This window comes from Chroicocephalus ridibundus, chromosome 7 (genome assembly GCF_963924245.1).
Source record: "Chroicocephalus ridibundus chromosome 7, bChrRid1.1, whole genome shotgun sequence".
NCBI lineage: Eukaryota > Metazoa > Chordata > Aves > Charadriiformes > Laridae > Chroicocephalus > Chroicocephalus ridibundus.
In genome coordinates this window covers 1,608,874-1,628,215 of record NC_086290.1, presented here as the reverse complement: position 1 = coordinate 1,628,215, position 19,342 = coordinate 1,608,874, and the positions used below count along the sequence as shown (strand labels likewise).

Below are 19,342 nucleotides of genomic sequence, written 5' to 3'. Positions count from 1 at the left end.
TTAGCATAGACGTGATCAAAATTGTTACTGAGGTTTGGTAAGGTGTCAGATCTTTATCTGACACCTAGAACATTACCAAGAACTGAAAGCAAATATTGTAAATATGGAAATTTGATGCATTTCTAGACACAAGACCAGATCCTGTCCTGCATAAGGGAAAAACTATTAAACTAGCTCAGCTCGGTGATCTAAGGGGCTAGGATTGCAACTGTGGGCCCCCAATAGACGCAGTTACGTGTACCGATTTTAGGACTTGGAGGAAGGCTCCTGAAGGCTTCATCTATATTAGTACATTAAACTTGCCTGGGACTGTTCTCTGGCACTGAGTCCAACTGGCACGGGATGCCCTCTTCCTCCACAGGTGAACATGCAATCCCATTTTAGCATCTGTGTGCAGATCCAGAAATGTCCCTTAGAATTTGATTTGCTATCTCCTCTGGGACAAAGGATGCTGCTCAGTCAGGCACTCAGTTAAGGAATCTGTTGTCTTAATATAATCACTGTGATGCTGATGCAGAAGTGAAAATATTGTGTATCACATAACCAGTTCAGTCAGTCTTTTAGGCAGTGATTTTTTCTATTCTAAAGTAAATCAAAAGAGTGACTAACCCACCTTCTTTCTACTCTGAGAAGGCAGAGGGGAGAAAAACACAAGCGTACTTTAACCTTCCCCTTCCATCCCAAATGAGTTTTCTTAGCTTAATTGACTTTGTGTGTTTTTACGCCCTTCCTGTTTTTAACAACCAGTCGAAAGGAAACCACTTCTGGCCTAAAATTAATGGGAAGTCACAGGTAATGAAAAATCTGTACTCCAGACACTCCCACAATGAATGAAACGGCTTCGCTGAGAAGGGTATAGAAGTAATAAACTTGTAATAAATGTCAGAAAGATGTGAGCCCTTTATTGGAAAAAACTTCATGTACTGCTTTTAACAACTGAAGCTGTCAGTTATATAAATGATAATGTGCATTGAGGGAAAGTAAGCTATAAATCCTTTATTTCTGAAATGAAATTTTATCAAACATAAAGAAATAGGTTGATGACAAAATTAATTCTCTCATAATGCCAAATACGCATCTGGATATCAGTGTTTTGAATTCAGAGCAAAAAGGATTTTCTCAAATATTTTTTTGCATTATGAGTGCTTTGCGTCCAAAAGTGCCTGTGTCCTTTTGATCATCCTCACCCTCAAACTGAAAACAATTCTGGAATATTATTTTTACCACCACTAACTGGTACCGAGTAGAGCTTTGAGTGCCAATTCCAGTATGCACATCGTCAAACAGCAGGCTGTTGCATCCAGAGGAACCATGAGAAGAAAATGCTCTTTACCAACTCCAACACAGGTCGGTTCACTGAGTAAATACAGACCGCAGGGTGCTCAAAACCAGCTTCTCACAGGACCCGAAACAGAGCCCACTGAGGTTTGAGATTCTTTCTGGGTCCATAACTGCAAAAAGAGACTCAAATCCAGCATAAAGGTTTAGGCTCAGCTCTATGTATGTTTTCCAGCTTTACTGAGCTTATTCATCTTTTTAAATTTGTAGCAGATTGATGCATCTAAATAAGAAGCAAAACATGGAGCAGTATTTATGCTAATGCCCTTACTTCACTTCCACTACCGGAGAAATATATTCTGTTCTTTAATTAAGAAAACAGAAGCAGAGGTAAATGACTCTACATAGACAGGACTAGCAAGAAGCAGCTCGAGGTTTACCCTTTGTAAATAAGGAAGGCAAGACACAGGCAGTTACTAAGATGTGCAAGAAAAAAGGAAATGAAATCACAAAGCCCAGATGACATTTGTCTAAGAGTCCTGAAGAAACTAAAGTCTGAAGTAAGTGAACTACTGCCAAATGTATGCAATTTATCATTACACACACCTACTATATCAGATGAGAGGACTAAGTGTCATACCCCGCTTTAAAAAAGCTCTAAGATTTGTGTTCGAGACATAAAGGGAGTACAGGGCATAAAGTATTTAAATGCAAGGGTATTTCAACCTTCTCATGTAGGGCAGGAAAATTTATCTCAAAGGTTATCCAATTTCTTTTCAAATGGTAAAACCAGGCTGTGTATTCATACAGGAAGTCCCCGTCAGAGGAGGTATGGGATTAACTGATGCATTAGCTGTGATTGCTTTAATGTTATAAATGATACTTCATGGGTTTGATGAATAGTTACATTTGGTTTACCTGCGGTTCTGCATTTGAAAAGGTAATATAGCAAAAGCAATAAAATTGAGTAAGTAGAACAGTATAGGCGGCTATTACCTAAAAAATAATAAATGAATTACACTGAAAGGCAGTATACATGCAATAACTGTCAGTCTGTTATCTATCAGCCCATTTTATTTCTATTAGGTGGTGGGAAAGAGTTCTATATTTTGTGTAATTATTGATGTAAAACTCAGATGAAAACAAACTGGCTTCTTCCTCCAGCTTTGTTTTCCTTTCTGTGTAAGATCATACACAAGTCAAAGGATCTGTTCTAGGAAATAAATATATATAATTTTTTTCTCCAGCCTCACCTGCCAGAAAAAAAAAAGGTTCCCTTCTGTCATGACAGATTGGTTAGAAGGTCACGGTAGATATTCTAGTAGAGCTAGGAATACATTTTTTTGGCACAACACTATACACATTTTAAATAATGCAACGCCATATTTAAAAGTACTTGCCAAGAAAAAGCATTGGTTTTATTTAGGCTCTATTTAATTCCCGCCTGTAAAAGCTGAGCAGGCGTGAACTTATGCAGGTCACACAGTCAACCCAGAGATAACCAGTCTGACTGCGATACCGCTGATGTATCTGGAAAGCAAAGGGATGTTCTAGATTCCTATTTTCTCTGGGAGGGAAAAAGAAAAGTTCTAGTAGGAAAAAAACCCACAAACTCTACAAAAAAAGCATAGGGAAAGATGAGGATGAGCGGAGATGTAGAGTGGGTTTCATGTAAGGGGAAAATGAAGTGACCTGGACTTTCCTTCTGCCTGTAAGGCTAAGGGAGAAGAGACCGAAGCCCGTGAAATCACATGTCATAAAACCGTATATTAAAAATGATTGCCCACTGTTTCTCAGAATACCAGAGTATTCTCAGAATGGAAGACCACCCAGTAAGAATATCAAGCAGCAAGCATACAGCTAATGTGGTGAAGTTGAGGTACTTTTATACAAAATGTGTAATTAATCTTAGAACTCTATGGCTCAAGCTGTTGTTGAAACCAAAAGTCAAAACAGATTAAAATAGATGTTAAGAAAAATTCACAGAAGATCTACAAATAGATATTAAATGCGATGGTCTGAATGCAGCCCCCACACTGGAAACTCCACACTGCTAATTGCTGGAAATGCAGACTGCTGAGGGAAGAATTATTTTATATTTTTGCTATTTCTTATACTGTTTTCCAAGCACCCAGTCCAGATCATTGCCTTTGATTCAGTCAGGTATGCCTATTCTTTTCTAATGTGCCCTTTACCATCATACATTAGGTATTATGGAATTTTTTCCTGAAAAAATGGGATTTCGTTTGTCATGGTTACCGGCAAGTGGCCCACCCACGGTAAGTTATAAAACAGATGCTTTGGTGCAAACACCACACTGTTACACAAGCCATACCCTTCAAGTTTGTATACCTACCCTTGCATGTTTTATTCACTCCTGTACCTCTGTGGCTTTATTCTGTGTTCTTAAATTGTCAGGAATACATTATTCTAAAAAGGACACTAATACTATATAATGCCATGTAACGTAACTTTGGAGAGAGAAGTCTTTCCTTATTTGGCCACAATATAGTAAAGGATAAGCAATCCAGAAAATAATAGCTGACAAACTAGACAGGTTACTGCGGAACCACTGGGCTGGCTGCAGCGGCACTGCTCAATACGCACCGCTTGTACTGAAACCATCCGGCACTGTGAAGGACCAACATCTCTAACACCGGGACAAAGGCAGAAGTCTTGGCCCGCACACAGGAAATAACCGCTATTACAGAGGAATCGAGTTCTGAACAACCAGGGAAAAATGAAGTATAAAATTTTTTTGACGCAGCAAGTATCTTTTACACACTAGTTTACAGATCTGTGCGGTTGCGCTGTCAGGTGCATGTTGAAAGTAAGTATCTTAGTAACATTTGGAGATTGGTTATTCTCATGAATAAAGACAGCGGTTGTCTATTATATGAACTAAAAGGAGAACTATCCTGAGCAGTGAATGGTTCTGCGCTGTGACAGTGCATGGTTACTCGTCAGGTGGCGAAAAAAGTCCTTCCACGAGACAAACCTGCTCTGCACTATTTTTACACCGCTCTTTCAAATGGGTGGCATTACCCGGAATCTAACACGGCATTAGGACTGAACGAATAATGCAGTCACTGAATTTTGCTTTTTCTTCTGTATTATGGGAGTTTTATGGGAGAGTATTGTTTTAAGGTTGCCAAACTCTATGAATTTCTATTTTCTTCTACCACGATCGCTCACGTTTTCCTACTTGGGAGCAAACATCCTACTATCAGTATTAAAAATTAAGAGAGAAAGAATACTTTGCACTTATACAGGCAACTTCCACTTCTTCTTAACGTACTTTTCAGGAAGCAATTAGTGCTTACAAGGCCCGGGCGAGGTTAGAGATAAGAAAGCTGCAATGCAGAGAAATTGACTCGCTCATCCTCCGAGACGCACAGAACTGTGGATTTCCAGTCTCGCCCTCTAGCACTAGACTGAGGTCTCTGCTTTGCTTATATAGAGGCCACCTTAGGAATCATTTAATTCTTTAAAGGCTGTATATCACGTACATTGAACAGACTTTGTAGCCCAAAGAGATGTTAAAAAATTCCGAGCAATCTTTCGGTATGTTTTGAGAATAAAAACAAAGGCTATAAAATCATTTACGCGTGTTATTTTAGAACATACTGAAAAATGCTTTTATTATTTTGTTAGTTGAACGAGAAATACGAAGTACCAAGATGTTTCTCATTCTTCTATCAAAGCAGCTACTTTATGCAGTCAGTTTTCAGTGTCAAAAAAGGATACTATTCAACTGACAACAAAATGTTGTAAGTCAGGACTTTTTCACTTTGCTTAGTGCTGGCAAGTCTGGTCACACACAGGCAGGAAGAGGTGAAAGGAGCACACTAAATTGGCCTGCTTAATCAAAATACAGAACTTCCCAGACCTTTTATTCACTACCCATTGAGAAAAAATTTAAGGTCTGCACAGTCCTTGCCTGGCTGGTCACGTAAACAGGATGGCTAACTGGTTTGTTTTGCTTTCCTTTTCTAATGAGCAAGGCTTCCCTCACAAATGTAGTAACATTTCAGACAATGCTGAAAACTTTCTGTCGCTTTTGATGCGAGAACTACGGCCTCTAAGATCTGGGCGTGACGATTTGAAAAAACATCCTAACTGTACATGCACGAGAGCACTCCGCCGCTCGGATGTAAAGGCTCTTTGGGTGAGGTGGCAAAAATTCCTCTGAATTTTACCTGAAGGATGGTGAAATAGACCTGCTTTGGGACACATGTTTCAATGATGATTACTCAATCTATTTATTTTTAAATGGAGAAATACAACGTTTTGAGATGTAACCCTAACTTACTACAGGTTCTCCTGCAGGATCTGGTAACCAGGGCTGGGACCAGAGGGTAAGAATGGCTCGATGCCCAGCTGCTCCTAACAGGAGTCCATGTGCTTCCCTCCGGTACTGGGAAACTAGAGAAAGCATTAACAGGAGGCACTTAATAACCTGTCCAAAGGGTGACTGGGCTACCTTAGCCACCCCTCATGGCTGCTGACCCATAACCCACTGAAAGCCCGCCAGGGGTATGGGGCAGTGCTGGCTCTGGGTGCACATCAGGCCTCCTGCACCCCACATCACCCGGTGACTGACCTGGTGTGCAAACACTTTTCATGACTCTAATATAATTGGTTTCTATTCTCGGGGTTTTCACACTGTTTTCTCTACCATTCCATCCACTGGCGACCAAAATCCTAACGGGGAACGCACCAGCGAGGGGGAGGCCGGGCCGGGGGAGAGCAGCCGGCCGGGTACAGCAGCTGCCCAGAGCCCCTGGCGGGAGGGCATCCAGGATCCCACCCCAAATTAGGGGTTTATGAGGGCGGAGGGACGCCCGCATCGCCTCACGGCGGGGACCCAGCAACACCGCCCGCTCCCCTCAGCGCCCCTGCCCGCCTTCCACCATCTCCCCTCAGCGCCCCTGCCCCGCCTTCCACCATCTCCCCTCAGCGCCCCTGCCCGCCTTCCACCATCTCCCCTCAGCGCCCCTGCCCGCCTTCCACCATCTCCCCTTGCCGCCGCCCTCCCGGCAGCCGCAGTTGGTAAGACGAGGAGCCGCCTCCCCGCACCTGCCCGCCTCTCCTTCCCTCTCTCCCCACCCGCCCGGCCGAGGCAGGCTCCGCGCCTCCTCCGCGGGGGGACCCACCTCGCCGCCTCCCCGCTCCGCCGGGCCGAGCCCCAAGTATCGCGGGAGCCGGGTGGGCTGCCCGCGCCGCCGCAGCCATTGGGCGGCGCGGCGGAGGAGAGGCGGCCGGCGAGGCGGCGAGGCAGCGGCGCGGAGCCCAGTCGAGCCCAGCGCAGCCCCGGCCGCGCCCGGGGGCCGCTGTCCGGCCGCGCCCGGGCGGCCATGAGGAGGAGGAGGGCGGCGGCGCCGCGCTCTGCCCCGGGCGGGCGGCGGCGCTGCTGAGCGCGGGGCCGGGGAACGCCGCCGAGGGGCTGGCAGGTAAGCGGGGGGGCAGCCGGAGGGTCCCCGGGCAGGGGTGAGGGGAGGGGGGCTCGTCCCCTTCGCCTCAGCCCTGGCTCGTCTGTCAACTTCGAATGACGCGGGGGGGCCGGTGAGGGCTGGCCGGGGTCGGGGGCTGCCGTCGGTCCTGGGTTAGCGGTGCGCTGGGCAAACCGCTTCACGGATGAAGCCGCCCTTATCCCGGTCCCGCTTCCTTTCCTGCCGGTGGTTTTCAGGCGGCGGAGAGGTTTTTCAGCAGGGATGAGCCTGACCTGGGGCAGCGGCTCCAGACGGCGATGCATGGGAAAGTGTGATTCAACCCCAGACCTTGCCGTTTTCTCCCTGAGGAACTGAGAGCGTCTCGCTTTTTGAGGTTGCGAGAAAAGATGTAAATGCCCCTGGCGAACCATGGCTAGAGTATATTCGCGGTAGAGAGGGAACACCGTTCTGGGCTGTAAATTTCAGCCGTAGGTTTCCCGGCTCTCTGGGAAATCCATCAGCCTGGTTTATTCCCAATATTCCGATGCCGTGTCTCCGTTCACAGCACCAAGCTGGCAGCACCAAACGCCGTTAGGATTTTGCTAGCCGCTTGTGTTTTTGTGTGAATGTAAATAGTCAAAACCCAGGGTAAATGAGATTTGGCACAGCTGTTTTGAAGCTAGCGTTTTTCTTCAAAACACTGTGAAGTTAGGATGCCAACGGTTTTCCCAAGAATTGGGTTAAAACTTCATCAGAGCTAACAGAAAATAAAGTTTATTTTACATTTTTTGATAAGAAATTTTATCATTCTGAAATAGTAAAGAAAAAAATAGCTGCTAGGGCTGCCGTTATTTCTTCTTTGTTGCAAAATGAGAATGGGATGAATATTTGGGTGCTCCTGGGTGAATGGAAATAGCAAGAGGAAAGATTAATGAGAGATTAAGACATGCTCAGAATTATGCAAAGGAAAGCAGGAGGCAAAGATTATTTTAACTGGTTGATGGCTACTGGACTCTGAGGGAAGAAGTGAGGCCTTAAAGCTTGTATTGTTTTTCAAGTAGTCCTTTTTAATTTTCCTCTGTTGTGCCCTTGATTGATGGCACATGTGATTATCATTGATCTTGATGTTCTGCGCTAATCGGTAAAACCATGCAAAGGTGCTAAGGCTAAGGAAGACATTTAAAAAAATTGGTATAACTTGAAAAGTGGTACTTTATCTTCTGATATTTTTTTACCTGGCCTCTTACTACAAATGCTTTAGGATTTTCTTTTCCTTGTTTACAAAAAGTGGTTTTGGATGGCATTAAACAGAGAGTGTGTAATATGGCATAGATTTGGATTCCCTTGGGTTAGTTCTTTGAGGTTTAGAAGTGACTTCTTCACTGAAGCAGTAGTCTAAGAAACAAAGTGTGTGCAGTGTCTTCCTATCTTTGTGCTGGTACATGAGCGATCAGTGTTTGCGAGTTCCCAAAGATGAGTGTGCGCTGTCAGGAGATGCTGATGCTGGAAGAACAGGCTGGAAAGCCAGACTCGCAGTCTCCCATTTGGCTGCGGATGAGCTTTAAGAAAATCTGAGCGTAAACAACTGTGGCTTTCAGGCACACATGCGGACTGAAGGGGAGGAGATGAGCCTACGTGGTTTTGGGGTTTAATGTCTGTTAACACCTGCCTCCTGCCTCCCCTGGAAAAAACTATGATTCTTGCTGAACATTCATGAAGAAGAGAGGTGACATATCTGTTCCCACCGTCCTTACCCCCAAGAACCCTACTCCTAGAGGAGAATAAGCTGTAAAAACTTATATAAGCACAAGCTTATGACCAGTTTATATTTGGGAATGTGCACAATCAGGTTGCGTTACTTTCCTTGTAATGTTAAGTGCAGTTGTTTTGGGTTGAGGCAAAATACAGTATAGAACTACCTAACCCTGCTGTCAGATAACAGAGAAATTAAGGCTAAAGAAAAAAAAAAAAGAAAAGCAGAATCGGTTGGAAATAAGAAAATAGGAAACCCGGTAATATTTTTCTATGTAAAACACAATTCTAGTGGGTTTTGTACATTAGCAGGTGAATTTAAGAGAATACTTTTCCTGAAAATATGGGAGAATTGAGTTCCATTTGGCTGTACATAATTTTTTGAACATAGGAGAAGATGGTTTGGTTTTTTGTTTTTTTCTGTTTTTTTTTTTTTTTAAATCCAATATACTAAGAGCTGTGCACTTTTAACAAACCTTTCTTCAAAAACTTTGAGGTGAGTTAAAAAAAAAGGATTGGACTGCACAGACTCTATTACTTTTGTGATGATCAGTTTTAAGTTAGAGTAGGATGACAACCAATAAGTCAGAAAGGGTTGTTATTGGTTATCAGAAATGGTCTTTTTAGTATTCACAAACTTTCCTGTTTTGAAGACTGTTGTTCCGTTGGATTGGAAGAAGCGAGGGAGCTCTGATTTGCCAGCGTTATAAATGAGTTCCTTTGGCCTTGGTATGTAGAAAAAAGAATCAAGAGGTCCTTCTCTTCACAGCATAGGTGAAATACATGTTTTCTGTTGACACAGGCGTTTTGTGTCGGATATGTCCTCCCAGCTCATGTGAGCAGGAGTGCCTTACTTGGCTGATCTTCGGGTTCAGGCTGGTGACTGCTGGTGAGGGCTGTGCTCCGGCTCTTCTGCACCAGGACTGCATGGTGCTGGGCACGGGGTCAAGCCATGGCTGGACCTGCCTGCAGAGAGGTGCACATCCAGCAGGTCACTGCCTTTTTGGCTATGTGGAGTAGTAAGGAGTCCCTCTTACAAATGAGACTTGTGTAGGAAACCGTCTTACAGTGGTTATTTCTTTGGTGACGCTCTGGTTCCAGCTGTTTACAGTTTTGGGTTTGTGGTAGTATCTTCGCGCACAAATATCTTTGTCCATTTGGTCAGTGGGACTGGTGCAATATGAGTGTGGAGTTATTTTTTGGTCTTAGTGTAGTGTTGACGTTGAGTGTGTCAGTGTGGCTGGGGTGGCTGGTCCTGTGTCTTGGTGGAGCATGTCCAGAGAAGGGCAACGGAGCTGGTGAGGGGTCTGGAGCAGGAGTCTTGTGAGGAGCGGCTGAGGGAGCTGGGGGTGCTCAGCCTGGAGAAGAGGAGGCTGAGGGGAGACCTTCTCGCTCTCTACAGCTTCCTGAAAGGTGGGTGTAGCCAGCGGGGGTCGGGCTCTTCTCCCAAGGAACAGGCTATGGGACAAGAGGAAACGGTCTTAAGTTGTGCCAGGGCAGGTTTAGATTGGATATTAGGAAAAATTTCTTCACCAAAAGGGCTGTCAAGCATTGGAAGAGGCTGCCCAGGGCAGTGGTGGAGTCACCATCCCTGGAGGTATTTAAAGGATGGGTAGACGTGGTGCTGAGGGACATGGGGTAGTGGGGGTTTTTGTCAGTGTTGGGCTGATGGTTGGACTTGATGATCTGAAGGGTCCCTTCCAACCAAGGCAATTCTATGATTCTATGAATGTGTGGTGTCTGTGCTGGCAAGCCACACGATTGTCGAAGGTTTGTGGGGAAGTCTCCTGGTATATGGCTACAGCTCCTTGGGCTGTTTGGGATGATTGTCTCATTGCTTTTCCCCTGGTCCTTGTGTCATTGCCTGACTTGCTCCAGCATTTGGTTCTTGTTTGGAGAGCCAGAAGGCTGGTCCTGGGTAGTATCTGTCAAGTTGTCAGTACTACTCAAGTACTTGTTACTTTTTAATTTCACTGGTATGTGGGAGAGCACCCGCCATCTGAAAACAGAATAAATGTAGTCAGGTTAGTCTGCTAACTAGCTGTGACGAGGTTGTGCAGCAGCTTTCAAGACCTGCCTGTCGCCCGGTGGGGTGGTCAGTGTAGGTTAGAGAGAGGGGAGACATTGGGTCTGAGTGTCAAGGCAAGGAGAAACCTGTGAGGCTGGCGACCAGAGTCCTCGGATTTGTTCATACCTGTTAGTAGGTGGGCTGTGCTTTGGGGAAGAACATGGAAAAAGGAGTGAGAGGAGGGCTTTGCATTTCTTCTGTGAGCTTCCAGTAGCACCTGGGATTGTCTTCTGATATTTAGGTATTGAGTTTATGCCCACATTCTATGCCAAAATCTCTGTGGGTTTTTTTTTTGTTGTGGGTTTTTTTTTTTTTTTAGTTGGTGATTTTTTTGGTGATTTGTGCCAACACATTGGTAGAAAGAGCCTGGCTTAGTACAAAGTTAGTACCCGAAGGCATGGACTGTAAAAGAGGGAGTAAACCCAGATAAACTCTTAACAAATTAGGCATCATTTGCAAGCTAAGTGGCTTACAATGAGATGGCTGTGAACACAAAAACATTTTCTTATCTGGATATTGAGGATGTGGTGCTTTGAGGTATTGATTCCGGGAGAAACTGGTGCTAGTCATCTCCTGACTCTAGTCTGAACAAAGCAGTGCAGAATAAAGGGTAGGCTTTTATTACAAAGAAGTTTGGTTAGATGAATTAATAAGTCTTTTCCACTTTAATTTCTGAGTCACGGAAATGCATTTTAAAATGAAGAATAGGTCTATTTTTAAATGTCAAGCAGCCTATTTCAGGAAAGAAGAGAGGGGGAGAAACGAATTCTTAAAACACAAAACACTGGGTAGCTCTAACTAGAGATACCTGTTGTTTTTGGTTTTTTTTTTTTAACTTACTAAATGTGAGAGAGCTTCCTGTATTGATCTCAGAGATTGACGGTTCTAGCATTATAAGTTCTTCAGATACCTGTACATGAATTAATAAACTGCTTATGGTATTAAATGATGATTCATGGTTTTTGCAGAGGATAGTATATATCGAGGTTTGGTTGGATCAATCTAGTAATAAGATTTTTTGTAGGCAAAATGTTTTAAATGTATTTATTTTAAAATTAAGGTATGACTTAGAAAGAAAGGGTTGCAAATCTTAGTAGCTTCTAAAGCAAGCTTGCCTCTTCAGTTTTTTAGTGATAATTGCTCTTGTAGCAACTCTGATAAATTTAATTTATAATGCAATGTAGCACGTTTTACCCAAAGCTTAAGCAGTGGACGTTACACCATGGATGCAGTTATGTTTTAATGGAGTTTTGTCAGTTCACGCTGGCTAATTTCCATTCGGTGCAGTACTGCCTGCCTTGGACTCTGATTCTGCAGCAGAGATTGACAAAAATAATAATGCCAAATCTTTCTGTGACTGGTGCTTAAATATTGTTGTCTGTTTTTTCACTCCTGCAGTTTCAGTGAATCACAGGAAAGCTACGAGAAACGGTCGCATTCATTCTTTGATTTATTGAAGGTGAAGGCTGGAAATTTTAAATTTCAGATGAGCTGAACCCTGGCCTGCCTTCTTTAGGTGTGAAAAAGACGTTTGTGATCACTCTTATTTTTGCTTGGGAATTTCTTCCAGCAAACTTCTGATTACTCTTCAGCTGACCTACCCATCTTTTGCAGGAGTCTGATCCAAATGGCTCTGACAGAGCAGATGCGTACTATAGATCAGTTCTGAAAAATTAAAACTCTACTTTACCTGAGGGCTTTATGGGTGCTTTTACTACAGAGTTGCATTAATTTTAAAAAAAATTAAGTATTCTGCTGCTATCACGAGCTCCATGTTCATTAATATGTACATCACTTGAGCATCAAATGTTGCATTATAACAAGGATTTGTCAACAGCAGTAATTTAAAATGTCTGAATTAACTGGTTCATAAAATGATCCAGTGTTCTCATACACAGTACTCTTGTGGTCGGTATCATAACAGTATCCATGGCCATCCTAAGGTTTCTATTTCTTTGCCTTTAGCCTAAATTCTTTCAAGTGTGTATGAGAGGGACATTTGAAAGGCTGTGAATTGAGGTGCTCGCTAACATATAGAGATGTCAGACGGGATAAATTTCAGCGCTGACTAAGGTGTTAAGTCGCATGTGTTAAAAGAATGGTCTACATGACAAATAACAGATTCAGTAGAAAAACACGGCATGCCTTGGTTAAATAATGAAAAGGCAGGAAATTACCACTGGAGTCATAACAGTAATGTAACTCCATCCACTTACTTATCTCTCTGATGTGCCTGCCGTCTGAAGGCAGTATACTGTAATGGGTATCTACCCCAAAAGGTCAACCAAGGCAGTTTTCTGCCCCCGTCCCCCCAACAGTGTAGTTTTTTTCCCCTCAATACTGTTAGTTTAGAGGGATGTAAAGGAAGAGGGGAGGAGGACTTCTGTTTGTAGTTTGGTGCTATGCAGAGGTATTGAGGAAATAGTCTGTGTGGAAATGCGCAGCTGTATACAGCAATACTTAGTCAAACCTGTACTATAAAACACCCGTACAAATAACAGATTATCAGGAATAGGCATTCTTGATTCTGCTTTTCGGCTGCGGAGCATTGCACACATGACGTGTGCTACTTAACTGCAGTAATAACCGTGATGTGATTTGGAAACACAGCTCTTGTCCTCTGGGAAGGCAAGCCGCTGAAAGGCAGTGCAGGTATCGCTGGGGCATATTTTGCTGTGGTTTCTCTTCCTCTACCGCTATCACCATCCTGGTGGTTAAAGCTCTTCTAGCATATAGCAAAACCTGTTTAAGTGCATGCTGACCAGGAGGCAGAAGCAGGTCTCCTTGTCCTCCTGCAAGACAGGGTGCAGGGTGCCAGTGGGATTCCTGGGTGTTCCATTATCCCAGTAGAGGTATCTTCTGGTGCATCCCCTCCGCTGCTGCCAGTCCCACATAGCTGTTGGACACCTCTGGGGGAGGCTGAAGGAGCCAGGGACCAGCCGGCAGCTGAAAAAAGGCATCCCTTCCTCTCTCCGAGAGCAAGCCCCAAAGCTCCGGGCAGCTCAGGGGGCTTTTGGCAGAGCCTGGTACCCAGGGGAGCAGCCCCCCCTGTTGCTAAGCAACCGCTGCCTGATGCTGCACCGCAGCTCGCTGTAGATGCATGCAGATGTGGCCACATCTGGCAAAGGAAGGAGCTGTAGCATTCCTCATCCCGTCCTCTGCCTGTTCCTATAGTACATGGTAGATTAAGCTGCATTTTTATCAGGCCCTGGCTCCTGTAGGCACTTCATTAAGCTTTTACGGCTAACAGTAACATCAGTGTTGGCTTGAAAAATGATGTTCAGCTCTATTTTAGATTTCATTCCATAAGAAATTGACTGTTTTGTTTTGAAACAGTACTTTCATAATAATAATTTGCAGTTTGTATCCTTTCTTATCTAAGCATCTAGATATCGTTAGTCGGTTTTGGTGCTCCTGGGGGGTATAGATGGCTAACACTGGTTGCTTTGCACAAGCTGCAGTCTCACAGGTTTGGGAGATCAGGTGGATGTCAGAGTAGTTTTGATATTAATGTGATAGATGTAATCACGGTTCTAGGATGTAGACGGACTCTGGGACTCTGACTGTGCTTCTATATTAAATCGGTAAAAGCGCTGAGTTATAAATCAGGCAATTTTCTTTGGAGGAACTTTTGTAAACAGTTTATTTCTGTCTCGCTCAAGGATTAGGACACTTAATTCATATTGAGCCTTAAGAGTGGCAACAGATTAAGGGGCCGTTCAAGGATACACCGATACTGATTTAGTGAAACTTGCCAGCTGAAAATGTGTGGAGATAAAATTCTATAAAGTTTCTTCTGAATCTAGTTTTTTTTGTGTGTAGTGCTTGAAGTGCTGTTGTGTTGGACTTCCTCTTACCCCCACCCCTGTGTTGCTGCAATTTATGTCTCTTAAGTCCACAACAGAGCCTTAAATTGCCACAAGTCTCACCAATAAAGTGTGAAAACAAAAAGCAGTGGGAGGAAACCATTGGTGGGTGGAACAGGTGGATGCTCCTTAAAGGAGCTCCAACCAAGATAGTCACCAGGCGTGTTACAAAAAGCCACGTTCAGTGCTTCAAAAAGGCATTACTCTGGCTCGAAGCTTCCAGTTAACACCTTAGGTGAAATTTTTACATGCAGCATATTTGCAATTTTAACACTTTTAGTCCATTAAGTCACAAGACGTGAAGATTATGCTTGTCACTTTATCTGACCACTCTGTCACTTGGGCGGATGGCTTTGAGGGATCCAGGCAAGTGAGACCGAGGGGCTGGTCCCCTTTCAGCACTGATAGGAAAATACTGGCTCAAGATCTGGGGCTTTTGTTCAATCAGTGCCCTAACGTGGGCTCCATGTCCAGCTTCGAAGGTGACTCCGGGGGCATCACCAAGGGAGCAAATGGGTGTATGCTTTTCAAAGTCTTGGCCTCAGTCTGTGCTCCCATTGTTTCTACACAGGGGATAATATTTTTTTTTTTTTTTAATCTTGCAGAGATACTGTGAATCAAAAGCTTTTGAGGCAACTGGATAGAGTAGTGATGAATGCCGTGGCTTCGAGCCCCTGAGAAAATTAAATATTGTTCATTCTGTGCATGGCTTGGGGTCGTGTGATGAGTTATAAGAAGAAATACTGAACAATTGCTTCGTTTTACCAAATCTGGTCTGCCGTGTGCACCCAGGGACAGTGGGCTCTGCAGAGAGTTTTTTTTAGTGCGTGAGAAAGGCAAGTCAAGGTTTTGCAGCTATCTCTTAATTCTGCCGGTTTTCTGAGCTTGGATTTGCAACCTCCATAACATCCTCTTACCACAGCGTTTTATTGCAACAGTTTTAGGAAAGGCTGGCTATGCAGATGATGTCTACATTTACATACTGTTTTCTGGTATAAACCCTGTTTTTATTGCTTATAACACTGCCAAACTGCAGGGTTTTTTGGGGCAGGAATTTCCCTCACTTTGTTGCCGGTTTTTGGTATTTTTTTTTTTTTTTGGGTTAGCAGCCATTGTATCTAGTTCTTGGTTTAAACCATGGTTTTAAAGTTGGTTCTTGGTTTAAACCATGGTTTGCATTTGCTTTTTTTTTTTTTTTTTTAAGACATACTAATGAAATTATCTCTTAAGGAATTGTAATATAAAGCATTTATGGAGACCAAAAAGCATTCAAAATCCACAAGTGTATTGAAAGAAACATGGAGACTTTGGCACAAGTGTCCCAAGATTGGTGTAAGTGGTCTGGACCATGACTGAAATTTTTTTCCTATGTATTTTGAGTTAATCTCAAACTGGAGAAGGAGAACCTTGCTCTGAGCTAGGTTAAAAAAAAAAATAAAATCCAAATTGTAAACTTACATTTTATTAAAAAAAAAAATCTTTCTGTCTGAAACTATTCTTTCAAATTCAAGTCAAGCACTTGGTTGAAGAAAAATAGATCAGTTAGCCTATCTGGCTGATGTATGCGTATCCATTTGGAATTCAATATGCATGGATTTTTGCATATTTGTTCAAATAAACCTTAATTGAAATGTAAACTAATTTGAGGATCGTGGTGAGGTTAGGTGGAGCCTGGGAGCTCTCGGGTGTGCGTGGGACCAGTTTAAACTCGGCGGTGCCTGATGGTACCCGGTTCTGGTTTCCACCTGGCTTCATGTACGCCCAGAGAAAGGGCTGAGCTGGTCAGCCCTCTCTGCAGCAGGGAGGGGGGCTTTCAGCAGAAGACCACGCAGAAGACAAGTGGTCCCTCTTCAACCATTTCATCTTAATTCCTCATCCCACGTGAACCAACGTGGTGTTCCAGCAGGTTCCCCCAAGGACTGAGCCACCTCGTCGGTGGGACTGAGCCTCCACTGTGTGCCTCTGAAAGCTCCCTCCCACCCCAAAGAGAGAGCTCTTGTAGTGTGAATTTGAAACTTGCGTTCCAAGAAAAAAAAAAAAGGAGTTCTCCTTTGGTGCTTCATACTTACCAACAGGTCATGTTCCCTGCAGGCATTTTTATGTATGTTTGCAGAGTAACTGGCTGGGACCGTCTGGGCTGCAAAGTTACAGTATCTGCTGGTGGTCTTTCTCTGGGCAATGAAATACTTTATTTAATTTCTTCCTTAAAAAAAATAAATATATATATATATTTATAGGATGTGAAGAATAGAATGCTTGTTTCTTTGCCACTAGTGACCCTCACACTTGTAGCAAAGCAACCCAGGACTAGATAAATGGTTAGAGCTTGAGGTGAAAGGCGTTCCGCATTGGGCTGCGACATCTTCCCTGGAGTGAGGTGCTGTGCACGCATGGGGGTGAAAGCACCCTGAATTAGCTGGACTTCGAAAGATTAAAGTGGGTTTTATCTTTTTAAGAAGGGGGAGGAATATTGAATCTGAATTGAATTTTATTTATTGTAAAAAAGAAGTTTGCCGTAGTTGCTGCTAACTTTATAAGAGCCTCTTGCTCAGCCTTTATTCGAAGAGCCGTACGCTGTGCAGCTGGCAAACGCTTCGGTTCCTGGGCAGGATCTTTGTTTAAAAACTGCACAGAATTGGGAATAGAAGATTTTTCCAGTCGCCCATCTATGACTGCTACGCTTCTGAGGTTTACTCGCTTATATTAAAACAAGAACTGATGAAGAAAAAAATTTCTTCTGTATTATTAAGAGCTTGGGGAGGAAATGCCTTTGTATCTCAGCTGGTGCTGAACAAATAACCATTCTGCTCAACGCTACAAAAGCCAGTTGCAGCCACCATGGTGACGGAGACTGCGTGGGGAGGGTTAACGCGCCGGCTCTTTTCTCCTCTCTTTTTTCTAGTAACGATCTCCGTTAATTTGTTTTTTCTTTCTAATTTTCTTCCTATAATTAAACTGTTCCCGTTGACTAGCATGAAAATGAATTGTGCTAACCTAAAACAAGTATTCCCAGGCCCTTGAAATTTTAAATCAACTGGCGGTGAATCACTTCAGCAAGAAAAAGAGCTATTGGTTGTGTTTATATTTAAGACAGATGGAAAACTTTATTAATGATTACATAGTAAAATAGCGCTTCAAGAGTAATTGGAAAAACTGTATTTAAATCAGTCCATCTCTTCCCTCTCCTTGGTTCAAATGAACTGTAATTAAATGTAATGTAGATTTCTTATATTTGGGAACTATTGAAAATGGAGATGACCTGTTACAAAGGTTGCTCAGCAGGGTTTTTCACCTGGGATGCTGCTGTTTAAACAAGGAGGTAAACTGGAATGCCTGTGATTCCTGTTTCCCTGCCGGAGTTGGTGTGACAATGTGCTCCTTGGGGACATCGCTTTGGGAGGGACAGAACTCCATTTTACTAGAAAGCAATGCGGCAGGGTGAGGCCGCGTGGCAAGAGTGTGATGGTGAGGGGAGAAAGCCGGGCCAGGAGTGAGCTAAAGCAGGAGAGTTACCAGTTGGGATTGAGTTACCAGCTGCTGGATTGAAAAGCTGGGGTTTTTTCAAAACTAAGATAGAAAAATGTTATGTATAAAATTACATTTAATTAAGATAGGTAGGTTAAAATGTGGACAAAACTTACGAGAGCTTTTTTTAATTTTAAGGAACTTGTTTATGTACTAGAAAAGACAGTCAAGTGATAACGACTTTCTTCTCTTTGTTTTCTTTTATAGGCCCTTGGGAAGTATCCAGCGGTTCAGTGCTAAGACAGTGCTTTGGGAGCAGGGTCGAAGCAGAGCTCCCGGTCTTGACGTGGAGTGCAGCGTATAACAGTAAGCGTAAGGCTTTAATTACACTCATCTAACCTACAGATGTGCTTGAGAGGAGATACAGAGGCCATCACACTTAGCTTTTGTTGGCCAAACTTACTGTTTTAGGCAAGAGCCTACATATGTAGGTGGGCGACTGAAGCGTTCTTTTGCAAGGCATTTTTGGTGGTATAAGGTGGTATTCAATATTTTTCTGCAAGATAAAAAATTAATTGCTTTTAGTGCTCAGAGGCCATATTTAAAATAGCATTATAAACACAGTATTTGAGGAAAACGAAAATTTCAGTTTTGTTCTTTGTATTAATGTATGTGTCTAATGTTCAATAAAATGATGATTATCAGTTGGAGCTGTCTGTTAGCACTGCTTTGTTGTCTTTTGTGTAATCTTTATGAAATTTCGTTACATTGCACGAGAGGGATATATATATATATATATTATGTGTGTTTCTAAACGAAGGCAAGTTATGTGGACTGTCCATGACGTATGTGAGTCAAAATGGTTGGTATTCATAGAAGGATGGTAGAAAACAGAAAGTACCTGCATTTATGGAAAGAAACAGATACTTTAAACATCGCCACGCTGCACTTTGCTGGATTTTTTTCAGTTCAATCTGTGTGTACTCGGTAGCTAATTCAGACAATTTTTCTTTGCTTGCAGTGGGATGCTCGTCGTTGCTTCCATGTTGGATTTTGACTGTGGGGGTTTGATACCTCCCAGCAGCCGCTCCCTTTCCTCAGCGTTCGAGCGAGAAGCCAAGCAAAGCGATGAGGAGATTTGTTTACTGCAAGGTGGTTCTGGCCACTTCGCTCATGTGGGTGCTTGTGGACGTCTTTTTACTTCTGTACTTCAGTGAATGTAATAAATGTGATGACAAGAAAGAGAGGTCTCTGCTGCCCGCTCTGAGGGGTAAGTGCCAAGTCTAAGCCATCTGTGAAAGTCAAAGATTTTTTTTTTTTTTTTGGAAGGACTTGTCCTCAGGTATGTTTTCTCTGTACTTTCTAAATTATTTTTCCAATTCAAACAGGCAGAATACCAAGATATGAATTACTTTATTTCTGTAGTGCTTTAGTGGTTTCTGAATTAGTTTTAGTTATCTTAGCGTTTGACCTTTGCCATA

At 43.2% G+C, this 19,342-nt stretch overlaps 1 protein-coding gene across 2 annotated transcripts in view; it reads left to right on the top strand.

Moving 5' to 3' along the window:
• Positions 1-6,234: 6,234 nt before the first annotated feature.
• Positions 6,235-19,342, top strand: part of GALNT13 (polypeptide N-acetylgalactosaminyltransferase 13) — a 141,641-nt gene continuing 128,533 nt past the window's right edge. For both annotated transcript variants that reach the window (XM_063341674.1, XM_063341675.1), the window contains exons 1-3: positions 6,235-6,731; positions 18,129-18,227; positions 18,883-19,131. In XM_063341674.1, the coding sequence (XP_063197744.1) occupies positions 18,990-19,131 (142 nt within the window). In that variant the 5' untranslated portion in view covers positions 6,235-6,731; positions 18,129-18,227; positions 18,883-18,989. The remainder of the gene's footprint in view (positions 6,732-18,128; positions 18,228-18,882; positions 19,132-19,342) is intronic.